The 13,424-nt window shown below is 40.5% G+C and overlaps 1 protein-coding gene across 1 annotated transcript in view; it reads right to left on the bottom strand.

Moving 5' to 3' along the window:
* Positions 1-6,389, bottom strand: part of LOC103358955 (aryl hydrocarbon receptor nuclear translocator-like protein 2) — a 37,388-nt gene extending 30,999 nt beyond the window's left edge. The window contains exon 1 of the mRNA XM_008284118.1: positions 6,245-6,389. Coding sequence (XP_008282340.1) covers positions 6,245-6,287 — 43 coding nt within the window. The 5' untranslated portion in view covers positions 6,288-6,389. The remainder of the gene's footprint in view (positions 1-6,244) is intronic.
* Between the last annotated feature and the right edge of the window lie 7,035 nt (positions 6,390-13,424).

The following is a 13,424-nucleotide window of genomic DNA, read 5'->3' as shown; positions in this document are numbered from 1 at the left end:
ACACAGAATAGAATGACAAAGAAACCACAAAGTATGAAATAGACACAGATATGTAAAGTGATCACGCACAAACACAAGACGCCAACAAGGACACACAACATGACTAAAATGGTGGAAGGAGCTGGCATTGTTTTCACATCATGAGTCGGTGTATGTGTGTGTATAAGTGTGTGTGTGCGTTGCCATGGCAAAAAATATGGTCCTTGACACACCCGCTGGAGCAGGAAGTACCACAAAGGCAGCTTTGGCAGGTGTTTACACGTCTGCCTTTGGACATTTTATCAACACAATGCTCCTGCAGTCGCACAAGATGGCGTCACGAAACTTCAGAGGTTTTTAGGTGGGAACAAAACGAAGGTCGACTTTCAAGACGGATGTGATCCGACACGTGACGACGGAGCGCCAACGTGTTGCTGTCGTAAAGACCGCTGAGTTCATGTGAAGGGCATGGACGCTCCATGACCTCAGCTTTTTTAGACTTCATTTATTACGCTAATTGAACTAATTAATGGTCTTAAATGTGCAACTTCACACATTTTTACAAATATTACAGATTTGCCCCTCTGACTAGTTTTAATAATCTTTTGTTTTGTTTTCTCGTTTACATCGTTTAAATCTGCTCACTTTAAATGAAGACACTTTACACAGAGATGTTTTGGAGCAGCCAGGACATTCCCAATCCCAGGTTTGAGTTCCAACTGAATGGTGTCATTTAGTCTCTGTTCCAGCAGCAGCCAGCGTGGTTCGTTATCTGAACCCTGTTCAGGACTTCATGTTGCCGTACGTAGACGGTCTTTCGAGGTCCACTGGATAAGTTGACATATTTTTGGTTCCAAATGCATGACAAATGCCCCTCTTTTTATATTTAAAAATAAAATCTTTAGGGGCGCCGCTATAGCTCACCTGGTTGAGCTGGTGTCCCATGTGCAGGGCTACAGTCCCAATGTGGAGATCATGGGTTCGAATCCCACTCATGACCCTTTCCCACACGACCTTCCCCCATTCTTCTCCCCTACTTTCCTGTCTCTCTCTCACTGTCACTATCGAACAAAGGCCAAAAAAATAACTTTAAATAAAATCTTTAAAAGTCAAAAAACAATAGCTGTCACTCAGAGCAAATGAAGAACAACATAGTTCATATAAAAGAGGAGAGCATTGTGTTGATGTGTGTATTTACATGTATGTATCATGGTAATCTACCGTGAGCCATCAGGCTGTTACTAACATCAGTCTTCACTGTGAATCAGTCTGAGTGTCATGAGCTGCTGTTGAAAGAAGCAGTTATTGTACATTCCATGTTGTACGAGTATGTTCTGACCAGAAACCTTTTCCACATCATGTTTATTTTGTTAGATCTATTTAATCAGGTTAGGTTTATATTTAGTCATTCAATGTGAGTACAAGTAAAGAACATTATTGCTATAGGCTACATCTACGAATAACGCAGTAATTGGGTGCCCCCCAGAATATAGCACTGCCCCCTATTGGCCCCCCTAAAAAAACCCTCGAGTTGCCCCGGCTCGTTTAAGATGCGCACAAGCAGAGTTTAAGGCCACTAAAAATAGAGCTTTTAAAAAACTTCCCCGAGGGTGAAGACGTTCAGTATTGACGTGTAGACAACGTAAATTGAGGCTTGTACCATCAGACTTATTGTTCCCCTATACTGAGGAGAACAGGCATCAGAATCACTTCAGACACATGATTCCTCCCTTCACCAATCGGTAGCTTTCCACTGCCAGAATCCGGGGCAGGCACAAGGTGACACAAACGTTTACAGAAAAAAGCCCATGACGGGTCCTTTCAGCCTCTCTGCTTCCATTCTATCATTTGGTCTGACAGCTGCGATTGCGACATGAACTCCAAGCGCACCAAAGCAATGACAGAACAATTACTGGAACAATGAACAATGGAGCTTTGTTATGTTCCTCTATATGGCTCATATTAAACTGAAGACGGTGACATTTGAATGAAGACCCTTAGTCGATGAGAGGGTAGAAAAATGGCGCTTGGTGCTCTCTCCAAGTTTAACCAATCAGAATTTTCCCCTCTCTGATTTGAACCAATCAGTGTTTAGACCCACAGAGCAGTTTATTGCAGGGAAGCACCCTGAAGTAGGAGCTTTTTCCTCCCCAATAGTTTCCTAATAAAAGTTCCGAGATGGGCGGTTTCTGTGGTTGGAACATAGTGGAAGGTTCAGGATGTTCTAAAGCAACCTGCAAGTTCCTGCGTGTGGAAAACGGCCTATTACTGGTATTGGAACCAGTAATACCATTTTCTCGGCCTCTGATTGGCCATTATCCCGTTGGGGAAAGGTTCTATCACCAGCTGTTGGTTTGGTCAGGCCTTCACAGGGCTTCAGCTCTATGTTTCTGAATTTTCTCAAAGGGATATTTAACAAAACACTTGTGTAAACGTGAACCAGGCCTTAAACTGTGGCCCTGTCTTGTAGTGGTACAATTACTGGATTATAATCGTACTTGTAAAAGGAGATCATAGAAATACAGGAGCTGTGGATAGCAGTGTGTTGGTTGATTTTATTCATGTTGCATTTTAGGAAAAATCCGTTGCAGTCTGAAGTATTTTATGACGTCTTATTGTGCAAACAGCAGCAGAGAAAACCCCCTGGAGGCAACAGTCTCCTGCCTATAGGTTACCTCCATAAATTTGGTTGACATAAAGAACATTTCTTGTCCCAATTGCCTCCTCAGCACTCTGCACTCTGCACAGTCTGTATCTATTCTGAGACTTTTCTATGGCCACTTTATTCCAGAGCTCAGCGTCTCTGCGTGCTCCTGGGGACATAACTACCAGTGTTGTAGTTCTGGATGGATGCTGAGAAGTCAAGCCTTAAATCCTACAGTTACAGTACACTATGTCCTGAGTTATTTCTGGTTGGCTGACCTACAATTCCCGCAACTCCTAAAACCATATGTACGAGCATCGAGGATGTTTTGCAATGTGAGACGATTCTTTCACATCTGCCACAATGCGTATCCTGTTACAAAGCACATGCAGTTTACAGCAGTTTTAATAGGTGCAGAGGCACAATAAAAAAAAAAAAGGAATGTTCATACAGGACAGGAAAATTACTGATAATAATAATAATAGCAGAACCGGTACTTATTACAATCCAGGCTTCTTTGGAACAAAAATACACAAAAATAAAATCATCTGCACCACTTTATTCACTTCAAATGTAGAAACAATAAACAGAAACCACCATCCTGAAGACTAATGCTGTATTTTAAAGCTTGTTTTATTCAGATTAACATTATGAAGGCTAAATTCTATACTTTGGAAGCATTTTCGATTTTAAATGTAGAATTTCCAGGAAATACTTTCTCTCTATTAAATCAATCAACATTTGAAAGACTTGCATTGTCAACTTTTTATAAAATATCACTTAAAATACCGATCAATTAGAGCATCTAAGACATTTAGATGTACTGTAGGAAAGTATGTGATTATTCAGATGTTGTTTGAGAAGGATATATTTACATTTTCATACATTTTTATAAGCCTTTCAGCACAGAGGCTATATTTACACTTAAATCTGATGCCCTTAATCTCATCATCAAAAATACATTTTTTTAAAATGGCGTGCAAAATAAATATGTATAAACATGAAAGACAAATGTAGAGCAAGACAAATGACAAGTTGTATAAGGACCAGCTCTCTACATGTTTTGTGTTTGCGGTTTAGCAATTTGGCAGTTTTTATGAATCCATCAGTCAGACTTTTTGTGTCGCACTTGTCACACAAACAGAACGCAACAAAAAGAGCTTCACAGAACAAAAAGGGGAAAAAAAAAAACAATAAAAAACAATTCCCCCAAAAAACAATTATGTTTTTTAAAAAAAAGGAAGGACCTCAGTACAAAAAGAGGCAATAAGGAACTGTAAATGAGTTTGATTCATTTAAAATGAGGAAACACCAGAGGCAGGAGAAGTCAAAAATTCAGAAAAGCAACAGAATAGAATAGAATAGAATAGAATAGAATGCTTTTATTGTCATCATACACAAGGTACAACGAAATTAAAAGACAAAAATAGGCGACAATAGAAAAGTGAAGTGTAGAAAGACAACATACACTAAAAAGTATAAATAAATAGACAAATAAATCAATTAAAATCAATTAAAAAACAGACTAAAAATAACACTTAAGTTTGATTTTAAATGCCAAACATTTAAACTTGATAATTAAAACGTGATAAAATTTTAACAGCATGAAAACTTCTTTTTTTCTTCTTTACTTATTCAATTCTAGCAGATACTTACAGTTAGATTTAGCACTTGTCCTGATCATGCAGTGTTTTTCCATCATTATTTCTGCTTATTAATAAAAATCACCAGACTTTAAGGTTTTATAGACCGCTAGCTTAATAAATTAAATCAATGTAGAATGACTCACAGGCATTTGACTTAAAGTGATTTAAGGGCTTTTATACACTGTGGCTCTTGACCTCCCATTTTAACGGTGGTCTAATGAACACAGCATGTCAGTGGGAAGTATTGACTTCATGTACTGGAACTGAAGAAATATTTTATGACATTATGATTCCTCACAATGATTTATAATTTCCCTTTAATTTAACGGTGTGTTTATATGTCAAGATGTTTGATCTTTTAACACTTACGGCTCCATGTTTGTCATTACAGTGACTTTTAGGAATGCTATTTTAAACACTCTGTTGCTATTTAAGGTGAAATCCTATAGACAGAAATGCTTTTGCACTGGTCAATATATAAAATTAGTCATATTGTGCTTTATTAACATGTATTCTATCAGACTAATGGGGGGAAAATCATTTACAATTATCTGTTTATTTTAACCCGCCTGTTATCTTTGGGATCAATTTGACCTCATTCAGTGTTTCACATCTCTTTTTATTTTTATTTATAGGCCTATTTTCACATAAACTTCGGTAACAATTTTAGTTATGATATTTTCTGGAGGGTTTAATTGCTGGGATCAATTTGAACCCAAATTTAATTAAATCTGTAGATTATTTAAAGGGTTTTAAATTAACTTTTTCTATTTACATTGGTAGATTTTAGTTATATTACATATTATATTAGTTATTATAATTAATAACCATAATTTTAAAAAATGACAATGCATATGTTTAAAGGTAGTTTTCTAAAAATGAGCTTTTTCTCATATTCTGAACCAGAAACTTAAGTAATATACACCACAGTTTCCACTTTTATTCCGATCTATTTCCTGACTGTTTTTTACAGAGGGTGTTGTTTGCATTTCATTCACATCCTGGTTCATATCATTTATTATTTTTTAAATTTGGTCAACACGGGATCCCGTCGGCACGACATGCGAAGCTGCTCCTCTTTAAATAAACCTGGAACGACTCGCCCTGTTCTCCTGCAGTGTCTCCTTTTGAACAGCTTCAGTTCGACATGATTTCAGGAGAACCTGGCGGCTCTGAGGTGCTGCTAGTTGGCATTCCTGCAGGCTGCCGGTGCGGCTGCCGGGCGGCGGGGAGCGGCTGCCTCCCTCTGCTGCCCGGCGCAGGCAGCGCTGCTCCACTGATCTACTGACCCACTTTCCAAAGGAGCTGAACGCCGAAGAATACGGACAAACCTCGCGCGAACACGTGACCAACTAAGCTCCTCGAGGGGGCAGTTTTGGAAAAGTTTTAGCGAAAAAACATGGCGGCGGCGGGCCAAGGAACACTAAAGGTTAGCGAAAATATATATTTATAAGGCTGGGAGGAAACAGTCGCCATGGTTACTGTGACGCGGCAGCATGAATTTGTGAGTATTGCCTCCCGAAAAAGAACAAAGCTCGCCCTCGGTGCGCGCGTCCCGCCGAGGACGAGCACGTAGTACGGCGGGCATGAATGGACAAACTTCCACCGGTGCGCACCGCGGGACCGCCGCCAATCGGCATTTCAGGCGCAGCCGGCAGGTGTGTGGCTGCACCGGTCGCCGCTGCCGCTCAGTTTGCCCGGCAGGCTGCTGCCTACGCCCCGGCTAAGAGGGCTTGTATCGGTCGCTCGCAGAAGTAAGTGCGTGAAGTTAAAGTTTAATAAACAAACAGTAAAGCTCGCTCACTGTTAGCCAAAGTACAGAAGTTTCTCTAGTAGTAAGCTAGCATCTCTGCTGTGGCATTTGAGAAACAAGTTGTCCCCCCTCCCAAAACAAAAGAAAAGACAGAAAACAAAGGCGCCGATTAGACATTAGAAGTAGCGGAAAACACACAGAGCCACCAGGCTGGGCACCTACCTGCTGCCCGGTCCGCCGTCCCGTCAGAGCCCCCAGCCGACATGCCTACAGACTGGAGCCGGTGTGCCCGGTGCAGGCTACGGAGCGCCGCGGCGCATGTGGAGCCGCCAGCTGTAGTAGTAAGAGGCTGTGGAGGAGAGGAGGGAACTTCAGAGAGTCGCGCTGTTGTATAATTGACTTCATTTTTTTTTTCTCTCACCCTCCTCCTCCCGTATTTTTTTTTTTTTTCTTTCACAAAGGAGGCGGAGGGGGGTTAGAAACGTGAGGGATGGGTGAGAACGGAACACCCATGTCCTTTAGGAAACACGGACAAGAGAGAAGGAGCGCACACTTGTCTCCTCCTCCTCTTCCTCCTTTATCGCCTTTTCGGTTCATTCATGTTCGCTGGACACAGTGCATGGGCGTCTAGCAGCTTTAGTTTCATTCATTTTAGCACGTCGTAGATTAGCAGGAACCTTCAGGGAACCTTCAGGCAACGTTGTCTGTTTACAGGGGCGTGAATCAGCGATCAGAAAACACACTAAGCATGCATGCATGAAGATGAATGACATGAATGCTCATCAATAAATAAGGCTGTGAAACATTGACTCCACACATCTACAGTGTTTCTGCTTCGTCAACACGCTGACTTTACCATCACAGACCACAGCGATGCTGTCAGACAGGATGGTCTGACAGGAAACGTGCAATGGGAGTATGTCAGCGCTAATAAATGACTCTGTGATTCATGCCAAACAGAGCCGGCCCAGCCTTGTCGGGGCCGCCCGGTGAGAGATCGCTTCCTCCGGTGCAATGCACGTTTTGGTGACCTGAAAAAGTGCGTTGCGCGCGTCACCGATCTGACTCTGCTACTCTCTCGTTTTCCTCCAAACACAGAGGCTGCTGCAGGAAGAGGTCTCACTCCGTCCTACATTCCTGCCCCACGATCAACAGAGCCGCACTCAGGGGTATAAGTGGATATATTAAAAAACTACATAGGTGAATAACTTAATCTTTAAGACATTTTATTTAATATCTTTTACCAACACGTTTTTAACAATGCTCATCTGCGTGACCGTGTCTCTCCCATGCTCTGGTGCAGTGGGGGCATAGCAGGTTGTAATTTTCCACATCCGACTGGCTTCCAAACGTGTCAAACCAAATCCTGCTGTGCATACCGTTTGCCTTCTGCAGATGAAGCTGAAAACAGACGTCACCCTGAAGGTCAATAATCAAAGCGCACCAACAACAAGCACAACACGTTTTTGAAATGGGGGTCTTCAAGTTAACACAAACACTGTGTTTTAGGAAGCAGTTGTTGACTGTGATGAGTGCTATGGGTCCCAGTTATAAAGACCCAATAAGCATTCAGCCTCAGCTTGATGCCAGAAAGATGTCAGAGTGAGGGATGCAGTGATATATGGTTTTGCTTTTCAAAGGCAAAGGAGGCTGAACCCCAAGTTTGAAAAAAAAGAGGACATTTTACCAATTAACCAGTGGGCTAGCACATACTTATAAACACATTAACACTTGAGCTTCCCCCACTGTGCACATAAGAGTTTCCAGACGAACTAGAAAGGACAAATAGAAGATGAGCTATTTCTAACATCCCACATACGAATAAATAAACTTTGCTGCTGAAGTATTACTGTATTAAAAACTAGTTCTTCACAATCAGCTCTTTGATCTCACAGGTCACACATGTATTTATCCTGCAAAAATAAAACAGCAGCATGGAAATGTTGTTTTCTGACCCAAAGAAGAAGTTAAAAATCAATTTCAAGGGTTTAATTTAGCCAATTGTGCATGAAAAGCTGTTCCAGTGGTGACAAATTCTAAGTCATAGAGTAAAACCCACAAACTAGCCAGGTGTGGCTTTAAAGGGCAGTGATCTGATGGTGTGACCAGCCCACACACACACACACACTCACACACACACACACACCTTTGACCCGTGACTATGAAAAACACATTTAAAATGCTGCTTTATTCAAATGACACGAGGCCACAGGTGACAAGTGAAAGGCGGCAACAGGTTGTCCACATGCTGAAAGCTGGAATGGCAGAAGTTTAGATAGAATAGAATAGAATAGAATAGAATAGAATAGAATAGAATAGAATAGAATAGAATAAAATAGACTTTATTTATCCCAGACCTGGGAAATTTACCCACCACAGCAGCATCCAAAAACATAGAAAGAAAGTACAAGAAAATAACAATAATTCAGTAATATGCATCCACACACTGGCTGAATGTGGGGAGAGCGGTGGAGAGTGATGTATGATTAAAGTCTCCTGAGATGATGATCAGAGACTGAGGGTGTGATGTTTGCAGCTGGAACACTGAACTCTGGATGAGTTCACAGACTGCAGCAGCATCAGCCAAGAGGGGGAGATGTAAACTGTAGTCGCCATGATGTGCAAAAGCTCCCTCGGGCTTAAGGAAATCATTTTAGATGCATGGTACAATCGGTTACATGGTGCTCTGGAAGGACGTGTCCGATGATGAAGAAAGTCGTTCTGTCTTCTTTTGATGGTCACCAGACCCTTTGATTCCATCACCTTTTGTCATGTGTTCTCCTGCCTCCTGTCACCGACCCCCTGTTGTTTATTGTTCTCTTGCCTGCTGTCATTAATTAGCAACTATATGCTAGCTAACCACTATTCACTACGGTATTTATATCCCTACCCTCTGATATACCCTATAAAAAGTGTAACACTGCAGATGTTCTGGGTCGGTTTACCATCACAGACTCTGTGTTGGTAAGCCCACTAATAAACACCCACTACAGCACACTTCACATGAGGATTATGGGTAAAATTTCTTCAACATCCCGAAAATGTCCTCCAGCTCTACTGAGTCCTTCAGGATGAGTGGGACAACATTTCACAAGCAGCATCGACAACTTCCTTAAATCTGTTTATCACAGATTTGTGGCGCAAAAGAAATGATGAACAGACTCGTAGCTGACTTGTGATTTCTGACCCATGAGCCCACCTCCAATCTACAGATGATCATTTCCATACACATGTTTTAAAATGAACGTGTGCTATATGGACTTCCTTATATAAAAACCTGTTAAACTAGGTCTTGTTCTTTGTGTTAGCCCTCTGATGGACTTGTGTTGACCCACTCACGTGCACTAAACCAGTTCCAACCCCCCCTTCCACAACCCTCTTCAAGATAAAGCGGCGTATAGATAATGGTTGAATGGCAGCCAAATAATGTCGTTGTATAATTGTGGGATTTTTGTAGGGCACAAATGTTGTCAGCCTCGTGTGTTTTCATCACCTGCCTCTGCTTCTGTGAAAACACTTTACATGTTTTGGGTCATCTGGGTTTATATGATCACGGATTTGCATGTAAAAGACTAAACAAAAAAAATAAAATAAAATAAATGTACCAAAAGTTGTGGTTAAATATTCTCCTGTCCTCATTTCCCCTAATGTCAAAAAAACCACATCAGAGAGTATCGGTGGGAGTGGAGCCTCCTTCCCTCCGTTGACGATCTTCGTCTCTCACCTACATAGTGTATTTCGAGACCTTTGCACGAGACTTTACGTAAGAAGGAAGGCTTGCACGTGCCAGCGAGAAACGTGTTGACCTATATATTATATAACTCGCCGGTCACGTGGCGACGGTTGGCTCGTTAACCCATTTAAAGGCCCGTCTGCGGAGAAAGTACGGTGTCCCAGTGCACTCCGCAACCCGGAGACGCCGGCAGCGGCGGACGGGAGACACGGAAAAGCGCCACAGTGACACAGTTAGCGGCTCCAGCACGAACACCATTAATATTAATAATAATAATAAGAATAAATAAAAACAGTGGTTTGGTGAGCTAGCATGGACGAGCAGCTCGATTGTTTGTTAGCATGTTAGCTTGTATCATCAGTGGCTTTTAATTTTAGTTTAAAAGAGCAGCTGTGGAGACAAAAGTGCTTTCTAGTAGAAAATAAGATATAAATAAACCTCACACGTTTTAAATATGGAGGCTAACACCCCTACAGTGTTATTTATGGTGGGACTTTAACCCAGGAATTTAAATAAATGGAATTAAAACCTTACAAAAATATATAAAATACAGCTTTACCTGACAAGTGATAAGACTAAGAGCTTACGGTATTATTAAGCATGTAGCTAAATTAAATATTAGTGCAATATTATTAATTATGGAGGGTGATCTGACACATTTAGACCTGAATTTATGACCCTACAAAAATATGCACACACATATATTTATATAGTGACCCAACAAATCCAAGGATTCTCTGGTTCACCCTTGTTCAAACTTTATTTTTATTATTATGCTTATTATATTGTATATACGTGTATTATTTAGACATTTAACTGCTTCTTTTGCACTTTTGGTTCGATGCCAAACTGTATTTTGTTGTCTTAGTGATGAACAATAACAATAAAGTTGAGTTAAAGTGAAGTAAAATAGTTTTAAGGACAGAGTAAGTGTGTTAAGATGTATATATAAATCTGTATAAACAGTCCATGTAAGTATGCAGGATTTATTAATGCCCATGTTTGACTACGTGCAGTATGACACAGAATGAACAGATTTTTTTAAGTGTTTATTTCTTATTTACAGTAGCAACAGTGGAGGATCGACTCCCTCTCCTTACGAGGAAAAGACCTCCAGCAAAAACCAGGATCAGGGAGAGCCCCCATCTGCCTGGACCGGTTTGGGTGAGGGTAACGTGGAGACAGAAAAACAACAGGCGCCACAAACAGACAGTCTGAGATTAAACGTGCTTATATATTCCTTTATGTGTTTTGTGTTGACGTGTGAGCAGTGGAGGAAAAAAAAACCCATAACGTAGCTATAGTCTTGCCTCACCTTTAAACAATCCGAGGTATAAATAGGTTTGTTTGGGCCTGTGGGTGTGTTTGTTTTCGGGGGCAGCCAGTGTAAAATGTAGGTCCTACTCCTACTCCGGGGTTATTTGTGCCTTTGGAGCTCGCCTTCCTTTTTTTTAATATATATTTTGAACTCTTGGCTTCTTGGTGCTGGTGCTCGTGACCTTTCTGCGTCAGTTCGCTCCACCCTTCACGCTGATATCGGGGGAACTTGGTGTTATTTTATCTTAGTCATGGCTAAAGAATGTGTCTGTGTTCCTGGTTTGGCCTGCAGTTCCACAGCCAGCAAATAATTCAGATGTCAGAAATTAACTACTGATGTGATTTATTAAAGGTTGGGTAGAAAAAAAAGAGGATCAACTTTAAACTCAAACATTTCTTAAGCCAAAAGCAACTATTAAAACTCAATATCTGAAGGTCAGTTTCTCAAAACATGTGAGTTAATATTAAAGGTTTTGTCACAAGTATAAAATAAATTGTCGTCCAATACTGAGCTGTTAAAGCAGCTTGTCTGTGATCAAACACATGCTGCATTTGAGCTTTTCAGTGAAAACAGCAGATGGCACATGTTGCAAATGATGCCTTAAGAACCAAAAAAAGCCTATTAGATGTTAGACAGGAAACTTATGTTGTTACCTTTCTCTCTCTGTAATGAAAAAGATGACAATGGGGTCATGGCATGACAGTCTCTCCTGCATCAGCCGTCTTTACGAGCCTTTAAGTGACCTGCCTGTCGTCGGCTCTCTGCACTAACCTGATTTCTTAATGGAAACCAGAAACCCGGTTTCTCTAATCGGGGTAAGGGATTAAGAGAAACCCGGTTAGCACAGCTAGATTTCTTTTTGTTTGTTTTTTTTGCTGGAAAAAAATAGTAAATAAATAAATAAAGAGGAAAAGGTGTTGGTCATTCATAGACGTCAGCATGTCTGAGATGTGAGGAGGAAGAAGTGAGGCGGAGACAGTAGGATCAGGGCTGACATCTGGACACTCAGCCAGGACAAAACCAAGAGAAGAAGTACGAAGAAGCTTTTTTTTTTCCAGTCAATTGAATACTTGAATAATAAATATGTCATCCTGCGTAAATCCCCTTCAGACTGCAGCGTCATGTTTTTGTTAATAACACAGCACCTCTAAGAATCAGATCCCTGTTAAAGAGTGTAAACTACTGATAGCATCAATTGTTGATGGTGTGAAATGACAGGGTCTGGAAAACATCAGCGTTTTAGAAACTGAGGAAACAGCAGGGTTTGTACTCGGTCAGACAGCATTTAAACCAGACAGCATGGAAATTACACACCAACCTTGGAGCTCTTAAGGTTCTGCTTGACAGCAGTGAAGCAGACCGTCCATTCATAAGATCCAGAACAGCTCAGGTCTGTGTGTCCGGAGCTCCATCTAGTGGCCGAGGACGGTCACTGCAACGAGCTGGGCCGCTTTCAGAACCAACACTCTGCTTCTGTTCTGTCAAATATGTAACTGTAGGTTCAGGATTTACAGTTTTGCCAGTTTAAATTTGAAATAACAAATACATGTTTCTCCCCTGCACTTAAAGATGCCTTTTACAAACAATTTTTCCTTCCTTTTATGTATTTTGCCAAATTATACAGTTGAAACCAGAAGTTTACATACGCTGTATAAAAACACATATAATGTTTTTTTTCCTCACTGTCTGACATTAAATCAGACTAAACGTTTCCTGTTTTAGGTCAGTCAGGATTACCAAAATTATTTCTATTTGCTAGATGCCATAACAAACAATTCTCTTAAAAAATAAAAATAAAAACTTCTCTCTCATTATTCTGCAAATTATTTAGCAAATAGAAATAATTTTGGTAATCCTAACTGACCTAAAACAGGAAAAGTTTAGTTTGATTTAATGTCAGACAGTGAGGGAATAAAGGTTATGTGTCCTTTTATACAGTGGATGTAAACTGCTGGTTTCACCTGCAAATTAATAATGTTTTTGTTTTTGCTTTTTTTTGTGCAGTAAAGTGTCAGAAAAGGGTCAAATTCAGATGGCTCAGTTTTTCTCAACGCTCAAGATGACATCCTTGTATGTGTTATTTCATCTACAACCCAAAGATGTTCCATTTACTGTCACAGAAGAGGACAGAAACCAGAAAATATTCACATTTTAGCAGCTGCAATCAAAAGTCTTATTTTTTTTTTCTTTCTTAAAAAGTTACTCAAACGTATCGCCTATTGAAACAGTTGGTGATTAATTTAATAATTGACAACCGATCAATAATTTGATGAATCATTGCAGCCTCAGTAGATAAAAAGGTGTTAATGTGTAACACAGGTTTTATTCTCTACAGTCGTTGCCCTGAAGCA

Source organism: Stegastes partitus, unplaced genomic scaffold (assembly GCF_000690725.1).
Source record: "Stegastes partitus isolate 25-593 unplaced genomic scaffold, Stegastes_partitus-1.0.2 Scaffold346, whole genome shotgun sequence".
In the NCBI taxonomy this organism is placed as follows: Eukaryota; Metazoa; Chordata; class Actinopteri; family Pomacentridae; genus Stegastes; species Stegastes partitus.
Note: the sequence above shows the minus strand (reverse complement) of the source record. Positions and strands in the feature narration are given on the sequence as shown.